The sequence below is a fragment of the Thalassophryne amazonica genome, chromosome 19 (assembly GCF_902500255.1).
Source record: "Thalassophryne amazonica chromosome 19, fThaAma1.1, whole genome shotgun sequence".
Lineage (NCBI taxonomy): Eukaryota > Metazoa > Chordata > Actinopteri > Batrachoidiformes > Batrachoididae > Thalassophryne > Thalassophryne amazonica.
This window is the reverse complement of record NC_047121.1, coordinates 71,831,806-71,859,326: the sequence shown is the minus strand read 5'-3', so window position 1 is coordinate 71,859,326 and position 27,521 is coordinate 71,831,806. Positions and strand designations below refer to the sequence as shown.

Genomic DNA, 27,521 nt, shown 5'->3' with positions numbered 1-27,521 from the left:
GCACCTTTATTGTCGAGGTGCGTTAAAGCTGTATGGAGAGCTGTGATGATAGCATCCTCTGTGGATCTATTTGCCCTGTAGGCATATTGATGCTGGTCCAGAGTAAGGGGAAGGACAGATTTTAAATGCTTCATCACCAGCCTCTCAAAGCACTTAGCCACAACGGGAGTAAGGGCCACCGGTCTGTAGTCATTCATGGTTCTGATGTTACTTTGCTTAGGCACTGGAATGATGGTGGCTGTTTTGAAGCAAGTTGGTACAGTACCTTTGAAGAGAGATCTGTTAAAAATATCCGCAAAGACATCTGCCAACTGGTGGGCGCAGTCTTTAACCACCCTTCCTGGAATTCCATCAGGTCCCTCTGCCTTCCTAGTGTTCACAGACTTAAAGATGTGCCTCACCTCCTCTGCCGAAACAGTGAGTCAGCAGAGGGGTGGGGAATAGCTCCGTTGTTAAGCCCTTTTGTTTCAAAACTGGCATAAAAATGATTGAGCTCCTCAGCCAGGGAGACATTAATGTCTACAGGTGGTTCACGGGTGCCTCTGTGGTTTGGGATCTGCTGGATGCCCTGCCACTCACGCCTCGGATCTCTATCCATGAAGTGGTCTTCAATCTTTGCCTTGTATGCAGCTTTAGCCTGCCTAATGCCTTTTTTCCAAATTGTAGCTTGCTGAGCTGTACCATGCTGTGTCACCTGATTTAAAAGCTGCATTGCGGTCTCGCAGTAGAACCTGGACCTCCATACTCATCATAATCACAAGTCAAAATGCTAAATAAATCCGTACAGTGTGTAGTACACTGGACAAATCCTCTGTGATGTCACATAGAGTTTCTGAACAGTGGTTTTGAAGGTCAGATACATCGACTCCAAATGTTGCCATCTTGGCAACCAAGAACAAATTCCCAACTCTATTTTCAAATCATGTCACACTTCATGATTCCCATCCTCTGTCTGTACACTCTACTCCCTGGTTTCATTGTATCATTGCATACAGCAGCGGAGCGGCTAGTGGAGTAGAAAGTCTGCTCTTTTGGTCAAAATTTGAACTGCTCCCTCTTCTGTTCCTTCTGAGTAAAAAAGAAGCCTTTCCCTCCTTGGCTTGTGGAAAACTGAGTGTGCTCTGAAAAGCCCTGGTTATTTCTGCTCTAAATTTGGGTATTTTAACATAGGGGTCTATGGGACGTGATTTGCTTTTTAGCCAGCCTCACGTAGCTGTTTAAGGAACTGGAAGATTTGACACTTTCATGTTGGCTTCATTTGTCAGTACCAGAGGTGGGGGCAAAATTAAATATGACTTTAAAACATATTACTACACATAACAGAGCATGACCAGAAATAATACCCAATGAGACTTATTTCAAAAATACCCTTCCAGTGTAATTTTATTTTTCAAGACTGTTTGAGTCAAAAGACTCGGACAGACTGGCGTCCTATCCAGGATGTACCCTGCCTCACACCCTATGGCTGCTGGGATAGACTCCAGCCCCCCGTGACCCAATCTTGGATAAGTGGTTGAAGATGAGTGTGTATATGTCTTTTAAACTTTTTTTTTGTTTTTTGTGACCTTACTTTGCACCTAAATGATCTGATTCCTTCTGCCTTTACAGGAATGGTTAATTTCTTACCTACAGCATAGACGTGAGGTGGCAAAGTACCCAGTGACTTTCCGTGGTAGGATTTGATGGCATCAGGGCCGTACAGTTTGGGAATGTCGTAGTAAGGGTTCACAGCTATCAAGATATTAGCCACATAGGTCTGCAAATAAATAAATAAGTAAAAGTCAACATTATGGTCACAAGATTTAACAAATGGCAAAAAAGCCCAAAACAAAACAAGCATTAATTACTGAATAAGTAATAATATTGAAAATATTACTAACAAAATACTATAAATATTTCACTTGGAAATTTACACTGCAAATAATAATATATACACATTAAGGAAAAACCTTCAGTCATATTGTTTGCTATAAAAACCAACACTGAATGCCCGTGACCTTCAATCCCTCAGGCGGCACTGCATTAAAAACCAACATCATCGTGTAAAGGATCTTACCACGTGGGCTCAGGAACACTTCAGAAAACCATTGTCAGTTAACACAGTTCGTCGCTACATCTACAAGTGCAAGTTAAAACTCTACCATGCGAAAGCTCATTTGAAACGGACAGACGCAAAGTCGAAAAGTGTGCTGTGGTCTGATGAGGCCACATTTCAAATTGTTTTTGGAAATCATGGATGTTGTGTCCTCTGGACAAAAGAGAAAAAGACCATCCTGATTGTTACCAGCGCAAAGTTCAAAAACCAGCATCTGTGATGGTATGGGGTTGTGTTAGTGCCCATGACATGGCCAACTTACACATCTGTGATGGCACCATCAATGCTGAAAGGTACATCCAGGTTTTGGTGTTGCCACCCAGGTAACGTCTTTTTCAGGGACGTCCCTGCTTATTTCAGAAAGACAATGCCAAGCCACATTCTGCACATGTTACAACAGCGTGACTTCGTAGTAAAAGAATGCGGGTACTAGACTGGCCTGCCTGCAGTCCAGACCTGTCACCCATTGAAAATGTGTGGCGCATTATGAAGCGCAAAATATGACAACAGAGACCCCGGACTGTTGAACAACTGAAGTCGTACATCAAGCAAGAATGGGAAAGAATTCCACCTACAAAACTTCAACAATTAGTGTCCTCAGTTCCCAAACGCTTATTGAGTGTTGTTAGAAGGAAAGGTGATGTAACACAGTGGGAAACATACCACTGTCCCAGCGTTTTTGAAACGTGTTGCAGGCATCCATTTAAAAATGAGCAAATATTTGCACAAAAACAATAAAGTTTATCAGTTTGAACATTAAATATCTTGAGGAAGGATCTGGACTCTGAGGAAGATGTGACTCTCACATCGAAACGTCAGTCCCTTTGAACATTTTTTTCCTTTCAGCACCTTATTAAAGACTTTTTGCACTTATTTCTGTACTGCATGTTGTGTGGGCCGCTGAAGAGGAGGTACTGCTGGCCCACTACCACCAGAGGGCGCCCTGCTTGGAGTGCGGGCTCCAAGCACGAGAGGGCGCCAGACCCAGAGGAAGTGACAGCTGTCACTCATCACTCCAGCTGTCACTCATCTACACCACTATATAAGCCGGACTGCAACTCCACCTCCCCGCCGAGAAATCGACTACCAGTACCAAGGTAATTTCTCTGCTGACTGACACATTGTGTAACCATCTGAACTTCTGTTGCAGCCGTTTTCCTGAAGTGTTGCCTTGTCTGGAGGATTGGCGTTTGGTGTGACAGTGACGGCTTCACCTCACACCCCATCCCAGATAAGTGGTTGATCAGGAGCTGCACGAGTGTGTGTGATTTAGAGGTGGAGGTGCTTCCTCCTAACGGTGTCTGGACTGTAAATTACTGAGTGTGCGGACTCACACTCACACATCATATTTCTGTTTTCTGCCAGCAGTACCAGGGTCGACAGCCGAAGACAGAGGCCACCTGGGGACTCGGGACTTGGCGGCTCCGGTGTTCTTCAGACCGTTGGTGGTGGAGGCCGTGTGGGACGCGGCTTCTCTCTCGTCGGGCGTCTTCTATCTTCGAGCCTGCCCACACGTCACCTGGTGTTTATTGACTGTGAAAATTACGACACATTTCGTTGTGTATTATCACAACATTAAATTTTTACCTTTTGGCTTACTCATTGTCCGTTCATTTGCACCCCCTGTTGTGGGTCCGTGCTACGACACCTTCCCAACAGGATTTCTCGGCCATCGTCATGGACTCCGAGGGGCGTCAACTCCAGCTTGAATGGCCAATGGAAGAGCCAGGAGCGCAGGCGTCAGCGGGAGGCGGGTTGAGTGAGCTGCAGCAGATCTTAACCGCCTTCAAGGCCCGGTTAGAATTAGTGACCGAGCAGAGTGTCCTCCTTAATCGGAGGGTGGAGGCTCTCACCGCCAGGGTGGAAGCGCGCGATCAGGGCGCTGCTGCAGCCACTCCTCTGGCTGGTCCTGGGCCTGTATCAGACGTTCCACTGGTCGTTCAACGAACCCCCCCACCGTCCCCTGAAGCATACATAAGCCCTCCGGAACCGTACGGGGGCTGTGTCGTGCGCGGACTTCCTCATGCAGTGTTCGCTCGTCTTTTCACAGCGCCCCGTCATGTACGCATCAGACGCTAGCCGGGTGGCTTATGTTATTAATTTGCTTCGAGGAGAGGCACGCGCATGGGCTACGGCGCTTTGGGAGCAGAATTCACGGCTCCTAACGTCTTATACTGGGTTTGTACGGGAATTCAAACAAGTGTTTGATCATCCCAACAGAGGCGAGACCGCTTCGAACGTGCTGCTGTCGATGAGACAGGGGCGTGGTAGCTGGGAGTCGGAGCTTCACTGCGGGTCCACCCTGTCTTCCATGTGTCCCGTATCAAGCCACACCACACCTCGCCCCTCTGTGCACCTGGACCTACGCCGCCTCCTGCCCGGCTCATCGACGGGGAGCCTGCTTGGACGGTCCGCAGGCTCCTGGACATCCGTCGTAAGGGCCGGGGGTTCCAATATCTGGTGGACTGGGAGGGGTATGGACCTGAGGAACGCTCCTGGGTGAAGAGGAGGTTCATCCTGGACCCGGCCCTCCTGGCCGATTTCTACAGACGACACCCGGACAAGCCTGGTCGGGCGCCAGGAGGCGCCCGTTGAGGGGGGGGGTCCTGTTGTGTGGGCCGCTGAAGAGGAGGTACTGCTGGCCCACTACCACCAGAGGGCGCCCTGCTTGGAGTGCGGGCTCCAAGCACGAGAGGGCACCAGACCCAGAGGAAGTGACAGCTGTCACTCATCACTCCAGCTGTCACTCATCTACACCACTATATAAGCCGGACTGCAACTCCACCTCCCCGCCGAGAAATCGACTACCAGTACCAAGGTAATTTCTCTGCTGACTGACACATTGTGTAACCATCTGAACTTCTGTTGCAGCCATTTTCCTGAAGTGTTGCCTTGTCTGGAGGATTGGCGTTTGGTGTGACAGTGACGGCTTCACCTCACACCCCATCCCAGATAAGTGGTTGATCAGGAGCTGCACGAGTGTGTGTGATTTAGAGGTGGAGGTGCTTCCTCCTAACGGTGTCTGGACTGTAAATTACTGAGTGTGCGGACTCACACTCACACATCATATTTCTGTTTTCTGCCAGCAGTACCAGGGTCGACAGCCGAAGACAGAGGCCACCTGGGGACTCGGGACTTGGCGGCTCCGGTGTTCTTCAGACCGTTGGTGGTGGAGGCCGTGTGGGACGCGGCTTCTCTCTCGTCGGGCGTCTTCTATCTTCGAGCCTGCCCACACGTCACCTGGTGTTTATTGACTGTGAAAATTACGACACATTTCGTTGTGTATTATCACAACATTAAATTTTTACCTTTTGGCTTACTCATTGTCCGTTCATTTGCGCCCCTGTTGTGGGTCCGTGCTACGACACCTTCCCAACAACTGCACCAGTTATTTCTTCTTTTTTATTAAATATCTTGTCTTTGTGGTGTATTCAACTGAATATGTTTGAAAAGGATTTGAAAATCATTGTATTCTGTTTTAATTTACATTTTACACAATGTCCCAACTTCACTGGAGTTGAGGTTGTAGTCAACTGTCATGATAACCAGCTCTGGATTGGATGAACTTGAATTAAGGAGTTGAAGAGCAACGCTGAAGACCCCTACTTTAGTCAAATGGTTGCCAGTAACACTGGCATGCCTGATTAGTCTTTATATAATGGCTGAGTGGATTCTTGTCATTTGATTTGTCCTTTTATGCAACGTGATATGGATTATTCGTCCCATTTGCGTTACATTGCGTTTGGAGTGCAATTTGGTTCCATTAGGGTGCAAATTTGGTTCCATACGTAAGGTACCATTGCACTGTGTGCGCGTACACATGCGCACGCAAAGCAAATCCACTGCACTGTAAGCCGTCTGGATGCATGAAGAGCTGTTAGCATGAAGAGAATGAAAAGCTGGACTAATTTCTGACATGATTTTTTTCACTGCACTGAGGAAGTGCACAGTCTTTTTTTGGAAGTACACGAAGTTGGTGCATGGCATCGTGGATGACATCATCAGAATTATTTTTGGACTCATATTTAAAGTTCATGTTGGATTGCTGATGTCAGACGTGATTTTTTGCTGGAGTGAGGATCAGTAGACAAAGTCAGTGCAGTGATGCACCAAAATGTAAGTCCTTTTCTGTTGTTTATAAATTAATATCATATGAAATGAGAAGGATCTATTTTAGCCATTATATAAAACAAATAATGAATGTTTTTACATTCCCATAATGGAATGAATATTTAATTTGGTGAAAGCTGGAACATACCATTCAAGTCTGCTTCGCCTCGTTGAATGGTATGTTCCAGCTTTCACCTCATGAAATATTCGTACCATTGAACTCATAAACATTCATTATTTATTTGTAGAATATTTCAGGCTCCAACATTAATATGAATGTTGTTGTTGTCCTTTAACATCTTTCCCTACCTTACTTCTTCCCCATTTGACAGCTGTCCCTCATTTTGTAACTGAGTTAGTGGGATCACGATTGGTTATCCTGTCATGACTCCGCGACCCTTTCCTGGTTTCCCTGTCCTCTTTACCACCTGGTACTCTTACCCCCAGGGAAACCCAGACAGGGATCTTCACTCCTTCTGTCCTGTAAACTGTGACTGCCTTATGGTGTAACTGGATAAGGACAGTCCACACTTAACACATGAAGCATTTACATACAGTAGATTCTTATATGTCCAGTGAAAAAGGAAAGGAAAACCTACATAGATGTGGTCTTTATTGTACCGTACTCTGACATTGTTCAGAAGAGTGGCTTCATTCAAATACATGAGGGAACCTAGAAACATGGGAAAATCAAACAAATATATTTGAAACAAAAATAGCCATGTTAGGAATGATAACATTTTAACCATAATTGGAAGAAAAGGTCAACAAGCTATTGACTTACAGTTGTCATCTACATGTTTGTTGACATCATCCTCTGCTGGGAAAACTTGGTTCATTGGAGCTAGAAAGGTCTGTAACACAAAGAACATTCCTTATAGAAACATTCACATGATGCCACATTTAGTTAGGGTACTACAGAATAAAAAGGACATATCATGCACCCCTGCCAGGTTAATGTACAAAATCATACAATGTGTATTTCTTGATGTTTGGATAAATGCATGACAAAGTAGTATCATAGTAGTATCATAAAAAAATGCAGATATATTAAATAGAAAAACAACTTGGCAGCAAGCATGCATAAAAATTAACCATCCATTGTGTATTAAAGCTGTCAGTAATGATGTTTGGCGTTACGTTTTCATAAGCTAAATTAATTACTGATATTCTCACTCTATTGTTCAATAGTCTGAGTTAATGGAAATAAGCTCAATGGAACAAGCCGGCTGTGAGAGAAACAAGGGGAGACATGGCAGGATAATGAATAATTTGGTGAGAGAGCAACAGGATCTGAACACCTGAGTGAGTCAGTGTGCTTCTGGGTATGTCTGAGTTGTGAAGCGAAGATCGAAGTGATGTTGCTTTTCTGTACTGATCTTGTAGGAGTCAGTCAAGTTTCTGTATTTTTTTATAAACAACAAAAGTTTAAAGATGTAAGGAGAACTAACCAATACTGTACATATAAAAATATTAATTTTCAGGGAATCAAATTAAAAAATTGTTAACATCTGGATAAAAATATTAACACTTCAGAATTAGTGCAGATACATGCTGGCAGCTGTAAAAGAAAGAAAACTCAGTTTAGGACTGAACAATTTGTTGAATTTTGACCAAGATCACGATTTAAACTAATGCAATGAAAACTAATGAAAAGATGCCCGAGCCACCTCAACTGACTCCTTTTGACGTGGAGGAGCAGCAGCTTGACTCCGAGCTCCTCCCGAGTGACCGAGCTCCTCACCCTATCTCTAAGGAAGCGCCCAGCTACCCTGCGGAGGAAACTCATCTCGGCCGCTTGTACTCGCGATCTCGTTCTTTCAGTCATTAGCCAAATCTCATGACCATAGGTGAGGATCGGAACGTAGATCGATCGGTAAATCGAGAGCTTTGCCCCCCTACTGAGCTCTCTCTTCACCACGACAGTCCGATACAGCGACCGCATCACTGCAGATGCTACACCGATCCGTCTATCGATCTCACGCTCCATCTGTCCCTCACTTGTGAACAAGACCCCGAGATACTTAAACTCCTCCACTTGAGGCAAGGACACTCCACCGACCTGAAGAGGGTAAAGCACCTTATTCCGGTCGAGAACCATGGCCTCGGATTTGGAGGTGCTGATTTTCATCCCGGACGCTTCACACTCGGCTGCAAACCGCCCCAGTGCACGTTGAAGGTCCTGATTTGACAAAGCCAACACAACCACATCGTCCGCAAACAGCAGAGACGAGATTCTGTGGTTCCCAAACCAGACCCCCTCTACACCCTGGCTGCGCCTAGAAATTCTGTCCATAAAAATAATGAACAGAACCGGTGACAAAGGGCAGCTCTGGCGGAGGCCAACGTGCACTGGAAACAGGTTTGACTTACTACTGGCAATGTGAACCAAGCTCCTGCAAAGGACCCCGGACCCCGTACTCCCGGAGCACCCCCCACAGGGTGCCCAGAGGGACACGGTTGAACGCCTTTTCCAGATCCACAAAACACATATGGACTGGATGGGCGAACTCCCATGAACCCTCAAGCACCCGATGGAGCATGTAGAGCTGGTCCAGTGTGCCATGACCAGGACGAAAACCACACTGCTCCTCCTGAATCCGAGGTTCGACCATCAGTCAAATTCTCCTCTCCAGTACTCTGGAATAGACCTTACCGGGGAGGCTGAGGGGTGTGATCCCCCTATAGTTGGAACACACCCTCCTGTCCCCCTTCTTAAACAGAGGGACCACCATCCCCGTCTGCCAATCCAGAGGCACTGTCCTAGATTGCCACGCGATGTTGCAGAGGCGTGTCAGCCAAGACAGACCCACAACATCCAGAGACTTAAGGTACTCAGGACGGATTTCATCCACCCCAGCAGCCCTGCCACCGAGGAGCTTTCTAACCACCTTGGTGACTTTGGCCTGTGTAATGGATGAGTCCGCTTCTGAGTCCCCAGTCTCTGCTTCCTCTTTGGAAGACGTGACGATGGGATTGAAGAGATCCTTGAAGTATTCCTTCCACCGCCCGACAACATCCCCAGTCAGGGTGAACAGCTCCCCACCCGCACCATAAACAGTGCTGGTGGAGAGCTGCTTCCGCCTCCTGAGGTGTCGGATGGTTTGCCAGAATCTCTTCGAGGCCGACCGATAGTCCTCCTCCATGGCCTCCCCAAACTCCTCCCAGACCTGAGTTTTTGCCTCTATGACCGCACGGGCTGTGGCACACTTGGCCTGCCGGTACCCGTCAGCTGCCTCCGGGGTCCCACCTACCAACAAAGATAAGTAGGACTCCTTCTTCAGCTTGATGGCATCCCTTACTTCCGGCGTCCACCACCGGGTTCGGGGATTGCCGCCGCGAAAGGCACCAGAGACCTTGTGACAACAGCTACGAGCGGCCGCATCGACAAAGGAGGTGGAGAACATGGTCCACTCGGACTCCATGTCTCCAACCTCCCCCGAGATCTGGGAGAAGCTCTCCCGGAGGTGGGAGTTGAAGACCTTGCTGACAGAGGGTTCCGCCAGTCATTCCCTGCAGACCCTCACGATACGTTTGGGCCTGCCAGGTCTGACCGGCTTCCTACCCTCCCAGCGGATCCAACTCACCACCAGGTGGTGATCGGTCGACAGCTCTGCCCCTCTCTTCACTCGAGTGTCCAAGACACGTGGCCGAAGGTCAGATGATACGACTACAAAGTCGATCACTGACCTCCGGCTCAGGGTGTCCTGGTGCCACGTGCACGTATGGACACCCTTGTGCTCGAACATAGTGATCGTGATGGACAAACTGTGACTAGCACAGAAGTCCAACAACTGAACACCACTCAGGTTCAGATCGGGGAGGCCGTGCTTTCCGATCACCCCCCTCCAGGTCTCACTGTCGCCGCCCACGTGGGTGCTGAAATCCCCCAGGAGAACAATGGAGTCCCCAGTCGGAGCGCTATCTAGTACCCCTCCCACTGACTACAAGAAGGTCAGGTACTCTGCACTGCTGCTCGGCCCATAGGCCGAGACAACGGTGAGAGACCTGTCCCCGACCCGAAGGTGTAGGGACGTGACCCTCTCGTTCACTGGAGTGAACTCCAACACATGGCGACTGAGCTGGGGAGCAACAAGCAATGCGACCCCAGCTCTCCGCCTCTCCCCGTGGGCAACGCCAGAAAAATGAAGCATCCAGCCCCTCTCCAGGAGTTGGGTACCAGAGCCCAAGCTGTGCGTGGAAGTGAGCCCGACTATCTCTAGTCGGTATCTCTCAACCTCCTGCACAAGCTCAGGCTCCTTCCCCCCCAGCGAGGTGACATTCCACGTCCCAACAGCCAGGGGCTGTGAGCATGGACCGGGCTGCCGGGCCACCCGCCCTCGAACGCCACCCAATCCTCCCTGCACCCGACCCCCATGGCCCCCTCTGCAGGTGGTGAACCCACAGGAGGGCGGGCCCACATCAATCTTTCGGGCTGAGCCCGGCCGGGCCCCATGGGCTAAGGCCCGACCACCAGGTGCTCGCGCGCAAGCCCCAACCCCAGGCCTGGCTCCAGGGTGGGGCCCCGGCTCCGCCATACCGGGCGACGTCTCGGTCCTTGATTTTTTACTGGTCATGGAGGTTCTGAACTGCCCTTAGTCTGACCCGTCACCTAGGACCTGTTTGCCTTGGGAGACCCTACAAGGGGCACAAAGCCCCTGACAACATAGCTCCTAGGATCATCTGGGAACGCAAATTCCCCCACCACAATAAGGTGGCAGCTAGAGGGGGAATAACTCCATTAGTGTCAATTCTGTCATATGTACAAAGTTAAAATATAAGATATATATTTTAGTGTTGAATAATGCACTAATTCTGAGTTTTTGTAACAAACACAGACAGATCGCAAAGGATTCTGGGTAAAAGTGCCTCTGCTAAACATTTTTCAGTCATTCATTATGTAAACCAAGAACTTAATGTGACGTGTGTCGTGTGTTGGTGTTTACAGATAAATGTGCTTTTGTAAAATATTCCATTTTTTATTTGTCAAAATAGGCATTTTTACAGAGCTCTGGAAGTGTCATCGCAACATGTTTTGCATGTGGAGAGAATGTGCGCTCATTTGATTAGTTTTATTATTTTAATTATAAGTTTTATGATGTGCGCAAGTTTTATGATGTTGTAAAATGTGCACTCAATATTGTCTTGACACATAAATGTTGGATTTACACTGTGCGAGTTTTGGGCCTTTTTCAGATGATTTTTCATTCGTGCGCGAATTTTTTGTACCGAGTTTCAGGTTAATTGCGCGTCCTGCATCGTGTAGTGTACATGGAGTAACAAGCTGCATTTAACATCTCACGACCACCTCCTGATCGCCGATCGTATGGTCGAATGAAAATCAAACCTGTTTGATATTATTCTGGTCAGCGTGAGGGTATCCTGCTGCTGCTGAAGACCTACAAGCATCCAACCGCTCCCACTGTGCATGTGCAAACACCGCAGAGCTGTCTTGTAATGTTTTTTTGTCATTTTGTTTTTAAACTTTGATGTCTCCCATCGAGAGTTTTTGTAAATTAAGTTTGAAAAAACTTAACTTGTGATTAAAAATATCATACAGTGTCTGTTCATCTTCAGGACGAATACTGCTATGAACTGCCATGAACACTAATGGCCAGTAGATGGCAGTAGAGACCATGAAAACTTGCCAAAACAAAATTCCAGATAATCCCTGTCTGCTACATTTAAGATGCGTGGAATTTAACAAACACAAATACAATAACAATGTCTATAAAACCAGAGAATATATTCATAAGACTTTTAGGCACTAGAGTTTAATGCTGTTGTCCGTGGAGCCTGAACAGAGTGTCTGAAATGCATTTGTCCTGTCGTGAACGTACTGAGACTACATAATCCTACCCATAATGCACTGCTGGGCACAGCATGTGCTCACAAAACCTTAAAAATTAGCACATTACTTTAAAACTAAAACGTATATCTGATATTTTCACTTTATAAAACTTCAGACATGACAGTAATTTTAAATAACTTGTCCAAATTTAGTTTGGTTAAAATTTGAACCATAAGGTAAAAATGTATGCCTCTGGATGACTTAGGTGATATTGCCAGCATATCAGTATGGTGTTAAAGAAAATGATTCTTTTTTTTTTTTTTGCGACAAGTTCTCCTTTGCCTGCAGAGGAGAGAGTAGTTCTTCATAGAAGCAGCTCTCTTCTGTTTACAGAGGGTAGAACCATACATCTGTAAGGAAACTTTTGTCCGGTAGGTGCTCAACTGATTTTAAATTTTAAAAATGTTTTCTGCTGTTCAGCTTTGTTTACTACATTATCGGTCTAAAAGTTGATAAAATGCTCCAGAAAAAAAGAGACTAATGAGTAAAGTGAGGCAGAAAAAAAATAAAAAATAAAACAGTCAATGGGCCCTTCATCCACTCTGTGAATAGGAGTGTTCTTTGTAACCACTGAACTGATGAATGATGATCATTCAAAGTTGATAAATCTCAGTTCCATTAAACCCTTTCCATCTCTGTGTAAAGCACAGAATAAATACAGTAATTACTGTCATTTTTCCAAATAGGGTTGATAATTGGTGTTTTTCATGCAATTGCACTCAACAGAGCTCATGAAACTTGTTAGATTACAATGAACCATTAATAATAACAATATTAATCATAATAATAATAATGACAATAAGTATGTACATGGGTGTGTATATATATATATATATATATATATATATATATATATATATATATATATATATATATATATATATATATTCTATTTCTACCTCATTTCTTATGTCTTGTACTGTTACAAATATTATTATTATTGCTTATCCTCGCTTAAACTGTTTGATGAACATTTTCCTCTACTTGCACCCACCCTATGTGTATTTTTAATAGCTGGTGTAACATGTGAATTTCTCCTCTGTGAGATCAATAAAGTTTATCTTTGTCTTTATCTCTCTCTCTCTCTCTCTCTCTCTCTCTCTCTCTCTCTCTCTCTCTCTCTCTCTCTCTCTCTCTATGTAAAGTAACAAGTATAAAAGATCTTTATTGATGCCTTGGGAAGACTCTCTCAGGGAAATTGAGGTTCCAGCAGCATTGTACAGCAGCACACAGGGTAAGAAGCACACAGAGTATCAAAAGTAAAAGTAAAAAAAAAAAAAAAAAAAAAAACAGTTAGCAAATATTAATATAAATACACAAATATAAATACCAGACATACTGATGAGTGAGGAGTGTTTACTGTGACTAAACAGAGAACATTTCAATGCACATGTATTTAGATGGATCAGCTAAATGTTGGTTGTAAACATTTGAGGCCAGTTTCCTGGAGACACGTGATGGTTCCAGTGTAACAGGTGGCCTTTACCTTCTAATGAGCAGCTTTGCCTCCCGGCAACACTATCAGCACACCTGCTGCTGCTTGGTTTATTTATTCATGCCTCTGTACATGGGGTCTCTCATGTTTCTCACATTTTACACAATGTTTTGTTGATGCCTTTCTGACCCAAACAGCACCCCAAACTTTCTTTTCTTCAATAGATGGGTTAAATGAGGCATATGTCCCTAATGTATAAAATTGTATATATATCTGAAATTTGTACTACTGTGAAAGAAGATAGAATCCTACAAATTTTGATCATGGATCTTTTGGTGAAATTCATGTATCCCCAGATTAGCAGACAGTCTGCTGTTCATACTGTATTTTAAAAATGTTATTTAAACATTGGACACCTTGTTTTCATTGTTATTTAAGCACTTTTTAAAAATGAAAAGGAAACTTGTATACTTATATTTATCCCCCATTCAAACAATTATCTGATCCATGACTAAAAAATATGACCTGATCCAAACTCTGAGTTTGATGCCCTTAAAGGACACACAAGTAGCTTAAATGGAAATCAACCTCAGGTCTACTGGTAACCCAACTCCTTATCCCGCTAAGCTAGCTGCTCTACTCGCCATCCCTCACCACCAAAACATGTAATCATTATTTTCATGAGCAGGCGTAAACTTTAGGAAGTTACCTCTTTAATCTGTTAAAACAAGGACTGAGAAAGAGAAGAACGGTATAAGAAATCAGAAGGCTTGTTCCATGGGTTTCAAGTGTGAATGTCAATGACTTAACATCAGGTGCATGTTACCCAATCCTGGCTGCTCTGGGGGCAGGCTGGATGTGAACAAGAAGGAAAATGCACTACCAATGGCTTAGAGGTGCACTAAAAAGAATTTTTGTCATGGGATGGTGCAAAAACTGGGAAGAGGCAAACAAAAATGTGAGGAATGGATTTAAAGAACAAGGACCTTGCAAGACATGAACCTCAGCACTCAGACTACATGAATGTAAAACCTCCAGACACTTTCCCTGGTTGACTCAAAATTACAGCCAGGGTGTGTGTCTGTATGATGACCGACCTTGCCCTTTTGGCTCAGTGGCTCTATGGTCAGTGCGTCAGCTCCAATGTCGACAATCATCCCCAGTTGGAACCCGTCGGTGGGGTGGGGTGCCCACACTGGCTTCCCATCCTCCATGGCTTAACTCCAGTCAGCACAACTGCACACTGGAAGGAACACGGCGATAAATGTGTGAATGATGGCAGAAATATGGCTTCAGACAAAACTGAAAAGCAGAATAGAATTTTTCCTGTACTGAAATAATTTATGTAGCATTGTACTTCATTTCCTGCTCTTCAAAAGCAATTTTCCTACCACATGGGGGATATAAAAATGCAATCAGTCCTGCATGCATGTCCACACGAGTCACACTTTCTTGTGCCAATAACTATAACTTTTTTTTTTTTTTTTTACTAAATTCTGAACTGGACATCCCAAATGACTATATCTCAGATGAGTCTGAAACTGAGCATTATCAGCTTTCAACAAGATCCTCAAAGAGCCGTCCACTTTACTGAGCATATGTTGACCCAAATATGGAACAAACCAAACTTTTATATTTTTTTTCCATTTGTTTTTATTTCATCTTTAAATGTTTTTTGTCAGTGCTGCATATTGCTACATCCACTACACCATGAAACAATCTTGGGGACTAGATGGCAACTACCTAGGCAACCAACCGGTCTATCCCCACCTCTAAGAATCAAACAACAACAACAGCAACAACAACAACAGCTGGACAGACAAAGCAAATCTTAAACAAAATGTTTGTATATAAGAATATTTTGTCCATTTGCATGTTTTGACTGGAAGGTAAGCCATGTTGTTTGTCTTACTGATGTTGCACAGGAGTGTTTTCCACTGAAGCATGACTGGAGTCATGTCCTGGGGGATTTCTACAAACCCTAATAAAGACAACACCAGCAATCTCTGGATTCTCACAAAGTGTTCAAGCAAACAACCTACTGAGGAGTATACCGACCCATCTTTGGTCTATGGAACCTCCTAACTAAAACTGCTACAAATGTGATTAATTTCTACATACTGCCTGTTAAATCTTAGTCAGCTGACTGTGAATTCATCAAGTTGTGTTTTGGTATTCTCAATCACAAAGCATTTATAACCAACTGTAACTGATTCAACTGCAGTATTTTCTTTAGTAACTGGTAATTACAGGTGGACTGAATGTGAAGTGTGAATTGGTGAAGATATTTTAAATTTTGCCCATCTCAAAGGTGTTTTTTCTATCAAATGTGAAAGGTGATTTTGACTCATTTTTATGTCATTATGTGTTTCAATAATAGGTCTTAATACAGCAGGAAATCGCACAACTGGAGTCCTGCAAAGCAAAAGTGGTTGCATTTTGTATATCAAAAAGGGTGGACTTGTAACGCTCTGTGTTAATTTTATGAAGGTCAGATGTAATTTCTTGGAGAAGAGAGGACCTATCAAGACAATCTTGGTTCATTTTAAAGCTTAGGATGTTCTCTTTCTAGTGTTATGTATTTCATAACATTTGGAGATAAAAATCAAGAAACTTCTGGTCTGTTGAAATCATTTTGTCAGGGGTGGACTCAGCGGTGGTGGCGGTGGTGATTCAGTAATTAATACAATAATTCATAGTCATTTTTGCCCAGATGTATTTAAATATGGTATATTATGAACAAAGAGGTTCTTCAGAACATTTTGACACCAGTTCCATAGATTTTGCATGAAAATTGACTGAATAATGCTAGTTTTTGCAAAAAAGGTCAATTCCGAGAAAATCAACAAAAATGTTTTGAATTCTAATACATTTTCACATAAATGGGCTTTTCTCTAAAACTAAATGGAATAATTAAATCCAGAAGGTTGCATTTGAAAGGGATACATGTTTATACTTTAGCTTTACATAATGAATTTTGAAAAAATGACCATGTTGACCCTGTTACACTTTTTAGGCCCAGTTTGTGAAATGCGACCAAGTGCTGATGTTACGCTGAAGTATCCAATTAGCTTCAGGGATTGAGGTCAAAAAGTCAGTGAGACTTGGAGATGAGAAACTGCTGATGCAGTCTACACAACGGCAATTTACAGGCCAGCAGGTACTAACCTCCCCATATTTGTGTAGATTTCTTTTCACACATTAGGCAAGTCAACAATATTCTTACTTTGGTAGCCCCACTGACTCATAAAAATATGGGAACAAGAATCAGAAAACACTTTCTACCACTTCACTCTGCGTATCTTTGTGAAGAGTTTCTATGCAATGTCAGGTGGGATTTATTTCTTCTTACCATCAAGACATTAATCCTGGAAATATAGTCAGGTCAAGTTAAGTCTGGGAACATGTGCCGACGCTGTACTTTCCTGCATCTACAACACCACGTAACACCTTCAGCCCAAGATGATAACCACCCATGCAACCAATCGGTCCTTTCCCACATCTCTAAAGGAACTTCACACATAGTGTGAAGTTTGGACGACATTTGGACAAATACGGTGAAACAGCGCAAATTTGCGCACCGTGAAACATCCCAGTGCGAGAGCTTGTGCACGCAACAGTGTCTTTTGAGCAGGAACAGTGCACCAAATCATGCCGCTTATGTGGAATAAATAAAAAATAAAACTAGCTGGTACCTGTGGAACCACATTGCGCCGCTTATGTGGAATAAATAAAAAAAAGAAGAAAAATACATACCACTCACTGGATGTGAACCCGCGCCTTCCAAAAGCTCTGATTACCAGTCAGCAACTTTACCACTGAGCTACGGAGGTGTTCTTTGAAAGTTGCGGGAATCTGCCTCATTTCAGGAAGGACATGAAAGTATTACAAAAAAAAAAAAATTAAATCACACATCATATAAAAACACTGCATTAATCAAGCGAGCAATACAAGTATGATCTGTCTGTTTCTCTGTAGATGACCCACGGTCACAGACATACAGTCATTAAAATGACATGAATGAAAAGCAGTGCGCTCTGATCATGTCCACATCTACTGGTCCGGTGCATCCTTTCGGCCGTGTGCGTGTTCTGCCCGACACGCTTGTCCTGTTGACGGCACGCTGCAGCACAGACACAACATCATGTGGAACAGAACTCACGTGGGTGACGTGACGATCTGATCGCTCGCTGCGTGTTCTGATCTGACGGTCCGTTTCAACCTGGGGAACTGTCAGTGTCCGCTCCGTGTGCGCTCACTGCAGCTTGTCGCCACAATGATATATGTTTTTATTTATGTCCACGTAAGTACAGCAATCAGACACATGGGCCTCACAGTGGACAGTCTATGACTGTCCAAACACAGTAGGTGTTGTGCAGCTGGAATGTCCAGATCCACAGATTCTCACAGCTGCTTCTGTCGGAAGCCACGCCTCTTGTGAGTGGAACGCACACATCCACGTGTCAGTGTGTGTGTTTGCAAATTCACACTTGTGGGGAACGTAGACAAATTTCACAGCAGTATGAGAGTGGTTGCGTGCAGTCTGTTGTTGTGCCAAGAGTACGACTGGCCACACATTTTCAAAGTGCCACGTGAGCCATGTTAGACGTTTGTGTGTGTCACCTGAAATTTGGCCGGCACCTGCCGCAAGAGGGTGTGATGGGTTCACACAGCGCACACTCTGTCTTTCAGCCACTGGTGTGCGCAAATAGTTGAAGCAACAGGTGTACGAGGCATTAGAGGCAAGTACGATTCCACACGTTTTGCATGAAATTCTGCGTCGTGTGCACGTTGACCAAACTTCGCACTGTGTGTGAAGGGGCCCTAAAATAATCATCTATCTGCCAAGCTAGGTGAAAGGTGGGGTTCCCCCTGGCCTCTCCAGCCACTGAGGTCCTCAACACCTCAGGCACCTGCGTGCTGGATCATCACAGAGAAACTAACCACATGACCAAAATGTCATAGCTGACGCTCCCTCAATTGCATGTGAACTCCTCATCCTAGTCTCTCAGTAACGCTCATTGATACAAAGTTACTCCAGTGATACCCAAGGATCCTTCAGAGAGACCTTGTACCAAAGAGTTCTAGTCGACATCGCCTAAGGTCACTAGTCAGTGTCCAAGTCTCACAACGATACAGCAATTTATGCAGCACCAGGACCCTGAAGACTTGGACCTGCAAGATATCACATTACTGAACACCCCTGTCCATATATATATATATATATATATATATATATATATATATATATATATATATATAGTCCTACAAGCTAAAATAAGTCACACTTAGGTTTATTATCAAACACAGCACATAACAACTGGCAAACTAGGGCCTTCTGTCAATACTGCATGTTACTATAATATGAAGTCAGCACGCCATTGAATGATTTTTTTTTTTTTTTTTGAAAGACAGGTACATAAAGCTTTCTGCAAAATCACTGCTATGGTCAATTAAATGATGTTTTCAAATGTTAGTAAGCTCAAGAAACACTGAGGGCAACATAACTTTCTCAGCTCTACAGTATGTGTCCTTTACAGTATTTACTGGCAACAGTGCGAGTACAGGCTACCTGTCTGTCAGATAGTGAAGATCGCAAGCTTTTCCAGAGAAAAACATTCCAAACTCAAATCTAAGCAACACACAAATGTAGGAAGAAACACACAGAAAAAAAAACAAAAAACTTAGGCATTCTTTTAAGAAGACTAAGAACAGGCTTGTACTGAAAGCTGATTCCTACTTTCTAACACACAGCACTACACTCTGAAGATACATTGGCCTTGATAAAGTTTTGTAAAGGTTCCTACTGTTGAAGCAACCAAACATTCTGCAATTGTCTTAAAGAGAAAAATCTAAATCATGCTGAATGATCCAAGCTACATCTCAACCAAACGTGGCCAATCCAACATGAGAACCTTGAACACCTGCCTAAATCCTCTTAGTATTGAGTCTAATCCTGATCAGAGTGACATTCAACAAGTGAGACGAAACGAGGTGGCTGAAGCACAGTCAGGTGTGAGACAACACAGGAATGGACGGGTAGCCCATGAGACGGAATTGGAAAGCCATGGATATATATAAAAAGTACACAAACATGAATGGACGCTGGCTCTGACTTAAACCGGACACAACCCCCCTGTTTCCTACCTCCTGTTTCCTGGAGGAAACAGACAGAGAATAAGCTCTGGAAAGCAACTGCAGTCCAACAGAATTAGAACATATGTGCATTTATAGTTTTCATTTCTGAGGAGATTGCAGTGATCCTTACACCGTCTTAGACTAACCCTAAATATTATCACCTTTACTCTTACCTAATTCTAACCCTAACCCGAGCCAAAAAATTAAGACTTAACCACAGATGAAATTATTTGATTATTTAGCCAAAGTTTGGTAACTGATTAAAGATTTGAACATATACATTATATCAAAGAAACATCTATATATGAATTTATTCCAAGCCCTGTGAATATTTTGAGAGATATTTGTTTTGTTTGACATAATTTCTAGGTAAACAATTGTAAAACACCCAGAATCACATATTTCATCACACCTAAATGTACATAATCTCATTTAAAAATCACTGACTGATGCAGTTATGTCCTGATTGTAGCACTGTGAATAGTTCATATTGTCTGGGTTTGTGACCTTTCTGGATCAAATGGTAAATAAATGGATGGAATTTATATAGCGCTTTTCCATCTCAAAGTGCTTTACAAATAATGTCTCACATTCACCCCAATGTGAGGCATATAAGGGAGCAACTAAGGGATTAGTTGGCCCTAGGTGATTTTCCGGTCTGGCTGGGATTTGAACTGAGGATCTTCTGGTCTCAAGCCCAATGCTTTAACTAAATGATTCCCTAAGATCATGACTAAGATCAAGGCTTTCAACTACTTCTTGGACTCAGCCATCAGAAGTGTATCTGTCAGTAGCAAAAATGTCAAATTTGAAGAGAGAATCTCTCATCTTGGCAGCGAAATCCATGTATCTGGGTCCTCAGCCTTTGACAATGAGAGGCACCTTGGAAGAACTCACGGACTCATGACAGTCTGTCGCTGGACAGAGGAGTTTTTGGATACAGGAGAACAAAGGTCCAAGTATTTAGGATTTAGTATTTAGGTCCAAGTGCTTACTGTATGTTTGTGAGACTTCAACGCTAACCAGTGACCTAAGGTGATAACTGGATGTCTTTGGTACTAGGTCCATTTAGAGCAGGGGTGGGCAATCATGTGCCATAAAGGGCCAAGACACTGCAGGTTTTCTGTGCAACCAATCACCTCAGCAGGTGATTTCATTAATGATCATGTGTCTCAGCAGGTGATTTCATTGACAACCAGGTGTTTATGTTCAGAGCAGAAGCTCATCACTAACCCACCTGCTGATGTGATTGGTTGCACGGAAAACCTGCAGTGTCTCGACCCTCGATGCCCACCCCTGATTTAGAGGATCCTTGGGTATGACTACTACTTGGGAGTGACGTTATGTCAAGTGAATAGTTACTTACAGACACTCAGATGAGAACTATCACTTCTATTGTGAGAGAACGTCAAGCTACATTTTGGCCATGTGGTTCATTTCTCTTTGCATGATCCAACACATATCAAATCAAATCAATTTTATTTATATAGCGCCAAATCACAACAAACAGTTGCCCCAAAGTGCTTTATATTGTAAGGCAAAAGCCATACAATAATTACAGAAAAACCCCAACGGTCAAAACGACCCCCTGTGAGCAAGCACTTGGCGACAGTGGGAAGGAAAAACTCCCTTTTAACAGGAAGAAACCTCCAGCAGAACCAGGCTCAGGGAGGGGCAGTCTTCTGCTGGGACTGGTTGGGGCTGAGGGAGAGAACCAGGAAAAAGACATGCTGTGGAGGAGAGCAGAGATCAATCACTAATGATTAAATGTAGAGTGGTGCATACAGAGCAAAAGAGAAAGAAACACTCAGTGCATCATGGGAACCCCCCAGCAGTCTAAGTCTATAGCAGCGTAACTAAGGGATGGTTCAGGGTCACCTGATCCAGCCCTAACTATAAGCTTTAGCAAAAAGGAAAGTTTTAAGCCTAATCTTAAAAGTAGAGAGGGTGTCTGTCTCCCTGATCCGAATTGGGAGCTGGTTCCACAGGAGAGGAGCCTGAAAGCTGAAGGCTCTGCCTCCCATTCTACTCTTACAAACCCTAGGAACTACAAGTAAGCCTGCAGTCTGAGAGCGAAGCGCTCTATTGGGGTGACATGGTACTATGAGGTCCCTAAGATAAGATGGGACCTGATTATTCAAAACCTTATAAGTAAGAAGAAGTGCAAAAAAAGCAGTCCTACATATTTGTTTAATATGCGCTTTGAATGACATATCCTGATCAAAAATGACTCCAAGATTTCTCACAGTATTACTAGAGGTCAGGGTAATGCCATCCAGAGTAAGGATCTGGTTAGACACCATGTTTCTAAGATTTGTGGGGCCAAGTACAATAACTTCAGTTTTATCTGAGTTTAAAAGCAGGAAATTAGAGGTCATCCATGTCTTTATGTCTGTAAGACAATCCTGCAGTTTAACTAATTGGTGTGTGTCCTCTGGCTTCATGGATAGATAAAGCTGGGTATCATCTGCGTAACAATGAAAATTTAAGCAATGCTTCTAATAATACTGCCTAAGGGAAACATGTATAAAGTGAATAAATTGGTCCTAGCACAGAACCTTGTGGAACTCCATAATTAACCTTAGTCTGTGAAGAAGACTCCCCATTTACATGAACAAATTGTAATCTATTAGATAAATATGATTCAAACCACTGCAGCGCAGTGCCTTTAATACCTATGGCATGCTCTAATCTCTGTAATAAAATGTTATGGTCAACAGTATCAAAAGCAGCACTGAGGTCTAACAGAACAAGCACAGAGATGAGTCCACTGTCTGAGGCCATAAGAAGATCATTTGTAACCTTCACTAATGCTGTTTCTGTACTATGATGAATTCTAAACCCTGACTGAAACTCTTCAAATAGACCATTCCTCTGCAGATGATCAGTTAGCTGTTTTACAACTACCCTTTCAAGAATTTTGAGAGAAAAGGAAGGTTGGAGATTGGCCTATAATTAGCTAAGATAGCTGGGTCAAGTGATGGCTTTTTAAGTAATGGTTTAATTACTGCCATCTTAAAAGCCTGTGGTACATAGCCAACTAACAAAGATAGATTGATCATATTTAAGATCGAAGCATTAAATAATGGTAGGGCTTCCTTGAGCAGCCTGGTAGGAATGGGGTCTAATAAACATGTTGATGGTTTGGATGAAGTAACTAATGAAAATAACTCAGACAGAACAATCGGAGAGAAAGAGTCTAACCAAATACCGGCATCACTGAAAGCAGCCAAAGATATCGATACGTCTTTGGGATGGTTATGAGTAATTTTTTCTCTAATAGTTAAAATTTTATTAGCAAAGAAAGTCATGAAGTCATTACTAGTTCAAGTTAAAGGAATACTCAGCTCAATAGAGCTCTGACTCTTTGTCAGCCTGGCTACAGTGCTGAAAAGAAACCTGGGGTTGTTCTTATTTTCTTCAATTAGTGATGAGTAGTAAGATTGTGGCCAAGTGGTTAATGCGCTTGGTTTCAGTTCAGAAGGTTCCGGGTTTAAATCCCACTAATGCCACATTTCTCCATGTAATGTGGAGTTGCGTCAGGAAGGGCATCCGGCGTACAACTTGTGCCAATTCAAACATGCAGATCCACCTTGGATTTGCTGTTGCGACCCCAAGTGCAAACAAGGGAGCAGCCGAAGGGACTTACTATTGATGAGTAGTAAGATGTCCTAGCTTTTCTGAGGGTTTTTTTTATAGAGCAACAGACTCTTTTTCCAGGCTAAGTGAAGATCTTCTAAATTAGTGAGATGCCATTTCCTCTCCAACCTATGGGTTATCTGCTTTAAGCTGCGGGTTTGTGAGTTATACCACGGAGTCAGGCACTTCTGATTTAAAGCTCTCTTTTTCAGAGGAGCTACAGCATCCAAAGTTGTCCTCAATGAGGATATAAAACTATTGACGAGATAATCTATCTTACTCACAGAGTTTAGGTAGCTACTCTGCCCTGTGTTGGTATATGGCATTAGAGAACATAAAGAAGGAATCATATCCTTAAACCTAGTTACAGTGCTTTCTGAAAGACTTCTACTGTAATAAAACTTATTCCCCACTGCTGGGTAGTCCATCAGAGTAAATGTAAATGTTATTAAGAAATGATCAGACAGAAGGGAGTTTTCAGGGAATACTGTTAAGTCTTCAATTTCCATACCATAAGTCAGAACAAGATCTAAGGTATGATTAAAGTGGTGGGTGGACTCATTTATATTTTGAGCAAAGCCAATCGAGTCTAACAATAGATTAAATGCAGTGTTGAGGCTGTCATTCTCAGCATCTGTGTGGATGTTAAAATCGCCCACTATAATTATCTTATCTGAGCTAAGCACTAAGTCAGACAAAAGGTCTGAAAATTCACAGAGAAACTCACAGTAACGACCAGGAGGACGATAGATAATAACAAATAAAACTGGTTTTTGGGACTTCCAATTTGGATGGACAAGACTAAGAGTCAAGCTTTCAAATGAATTAAAGCTCTGTCTGGGTTTTTGATTAATTAATAAGCTGGAGTGGAAGATTGCTGCTAATCCTCCGCCTCGGCCCGTGCTACGAGCATTCTGACAGTTAGTGTGACTCGGGGGTGTTGACTCATTTAAACTAACATATTCATCCTGCTGTAACCAGGTTTCTGTTAGGCAGAATAAATCAATATGTTGATCAATTATTATATCATTTACTAACAGGGACTTAGAAGAGAGAGACCTAATGTTTAATAGACCACATTTAACTGTTTAGTCTGTGGTGCAGTTGAAGGTGCTATATTATTTTTTCTTTTTGAATTTTTATGCTTAAATAGATTTTTGCTGGTTATTGGTGGTCTGGGAGCAGGCACCGTCTCTACGGGGATGGGGTAATGAGGGGATGGCAGGGGGAGAGAAGCTGCAGAGAGGTGTGTAAGACTACAACTCTGCTTCCTGGTCCCAACCGTGGATAGTCACAGTTTGGAGGATTTAAGAAAATTGGCCAGATTTCTAGAAATGAGAGCTGCTCCATCCAAAGTGGGATGGATGCCGTCTCTCCTAACAAGACCAGGTTTTCCCCAGAAGCTTTGCCAATTATCTATGAAGCCCACCTCATTTTTTGGACACCACTCAGACAGCCAGCAATTCAGGGAGAACATGCGGCTAAACATGTGTGCCTTAGTGTTGAGGATCCCAGTAACTGGAAAAGACCAGGAGGAGGCCCCCAATTCAACTAGCTGTAGCAGATGGCTACTTTTGAGTGGTGGGTATGAACTAGTTATTTTCTTGGGTGGTTGTAATCCAGGGCACAAGGTGGTTCCAAAATGTGATAGATGCAGTGATGTGTGGTATTCAGCACATGCTCCCAGACCTGATATAGCTTGTTTTATTTGTTCTGACCTTTGTAAACCAATCATAGCGGTTTACAAAGTGGATTCAAAGTGGTTTTAGCTACGTTAGGCATTAGATGTTTTTAAACTGATAGTGTTTAAAGCGCTAAAGTAATGTGAGGCAGGTTTGAAGTAGAAACTGTTACTGCATTTTAAGGAGTATAAGTTGCACCTGTTAAAAAAATGCTTCTTTAAACTTATACTCGCACCAGAGTACAAGTTAGAATGGCCTTCCAAACTAGGAAAAACAACAACAAAAACATGACTTGTACTCTGGAAAATAAGGTAACTTTTTGAATGAGATAAACTGTTTTTCAAAAATCTTTTTGACAAAAAGAAAAAAAAGAAAGAAAAAAAAAACCCCAAAACAAACAAGTTATGTGGTTTGGCTCTGAGATAAAATGATGAGCTGAAGTTTTATGTCGATATTCACAACAAATAATTGGAAAAATGACTATATGATTATCTATGATGAAAAGAATCATCAGTTGTCCAACACTGAGACTAAAATCTAAATGCCAAACATTTAGGTTTTTCCAACATAAAGTATAACATGAAAGCATAGGGGGGAAAAAAAGGTTAAGAATATGACAGCTTGCTAAAGCAGGAATGTAAAACTTTTCAGTCTCAAAAAAGTGAACATATAAAGCAGCTACATAATTACACTTGACAAATATCCATTAAAGAAATAAAAAATAAAAATAAAAAATAGAGGGGAAAAATATAAAAAATTACAGATATAAACCTATATAAAAGATAAAGTACACAATAAATGTGTCAGAAAACTAACACAAAGCAACACTTTATTAAACAAATTGAATTATCATTATCTTAAAGAGCTATCTGGTATCTGTGACGGAGTCAAAGTTGTTCTTCGAGACAAAAGCTGGGACACTTACGGTTTTTATGTTTGGGCCAGAACGACAATAACGAGTCTGAAAGTCCTTCCTGCGAGTCTGAAGAGCAGCAGAAGCCCACTTTTCATGAGTCCGAAACTCCGAACCAGGACTCAGGTCTGGATGAGAGCGCTGCTGACGTCACTCTCACGGTGCGTTCATTGGCTTCACGTAAGATCTAATTTCAGGTAGTTTTTCCAGTAGCTGCAATGATAGACAATCTTCCATATTTCCAATTTTGTTTGAACAACGCTGTTGCTTTGACTTTCAATGAGCCAGTCGGAATGTGTGTTTAACTGCAACACAAACGTCACTTTTGGGAAAAAGATGCTTTGATGTCCGTCAGGAGATATGCCCGACTGACAGCTTTCGTTAAACCACAATGGAAACAAGCATTTTTTTGTGTGATACCTGTATTTTATGTATTTCTGCGTTTAATTAATGCAGTTTTGTATTATTTTATGCATGTTTACATTCTATATTAATAAAAATCAATCAATCAATTCATCATCATTAATGGATGTTTTTAATCTTTTTCCTCCCAGGCAAAATTATATATATATATATATATATATATATATATATATATATATATATATATATATATATATATATATATATATATATATATATATATATATATATTTGTCCACAGTAGGTTCTGTGACGAATGATATGTGCACAACTTAATCATCAGCTTTATCAGATGGTTTCACCATGTAGCAAAGTACAGAAGAGTTGGGAGGGAGAGGATTAAAATGTGACCAAAAATGTTGAAATAAATACAATATCTTACAAAATTTAAAAGTGTCACAATGTGCACAAATAAAATGTGGTTTTGTTTTACACATTGCACAATTTTGTCTCTGCATTTTTTTTTAATGGCCTTTCTACAAAATTAGGCTTTTGTGATATATCGGGTATGCATTGAGCCACTTCACCAGCAGCAATGAAAAGACAGCAAATGTCGCCTTGAGAGTCATGAATATTTGAGTGACACGTAATCGAAACCTTTTGTGGGGATTTTTGAAGGAGACACCCAATCCAATTTTGAAGGCAGCTAATTAGGACATCTGATACACATGTACTGAACCATATCATATTACTGACATGAGATGGGAGCATGTAAACACAAACATGCCATTTTTAAATTTAAATTTCTGAATGCAGAAAACATGTCAGACTGTCCTGCAACAAGTGAGAATAATGTCTGAGAATTATTACATACATTATAGATTATATACTATTATAGGGTCCTACAGTTAACCAATCAGGTATAAACCTCAGTTTAAATCTCAGATTTAACAGTTTTTACTCAGTTCTTTGCTCAAGAGTCATACTTTATACGGCATTAATTTTAAATCCACTTTGCAGTCTTATTTTATGTTGTCGAAGTTTAAAACTCAGCTTTATGTACAATTATACTTTTATTTTCCCTCTTTAATTTTTGTTTAATATAATGTTCTTCTGTTTGTGAATGTTGTATGTTATTTTCAATGTTATTTTAATAATAAATTAAAAAGTATTTTATATACAATTGCAGAGAAAACAAAAAGATAAAAAAAAGATGACATGCTGCACATTTTTTGTTCTGTTAAAGCAAAAATTGTATGGACATTGGCTCCATCAGGTGGTCACTTTGTGGAGAA

At 42.3% G+C, this 27,521-nt stretch overlaps 1 protein-coding gene across 4 annotated transcripts in view; it reads right to left on the bottom strand.

The window, feature by feature from the left end:
- The window catches only part of myo6b (myosin VIb), a 110,658-nt gene extending 84,665 nt beyond the window's left edge, over positions 1 to 25,993 (bottom strand). For 3 of the 4 annotated variants that reach the window (XM_034195625.1, XM_034195624.1, XM_034195626.1), the window contains exons 1-4: positions 14,589 to 14,705; positions 6,990 to 7,059; positions 6,805 to 6,878; positions 1,627 to 1,756 (exon numbers count right to left, since the gene is read on the bottom strand). In XM_034195625.1, the coding sequence (XP_034051516.1) occupies positions 1,627 to 1,756; positions 6,805 to 6,878; positions 6,990 to 7,059; positions 14,589 to 14,705 (391 nt within the window). Of the gene's footprint in view, positions 1 to 1,626; positions 1,757 to 6,804; positions 6,879 to 6,989; positions 7,060 to 14,588; positions 14,735 to 25,285; positions 25,293 to 25,877 lie in introns of those variants that run through there. The other variant, XM_034195623.1, reaches the window with a different exon arrangement.
- Between the last annotated feature and the right edge of the window lie 1,528 nt (positions 25,994 to 27,521).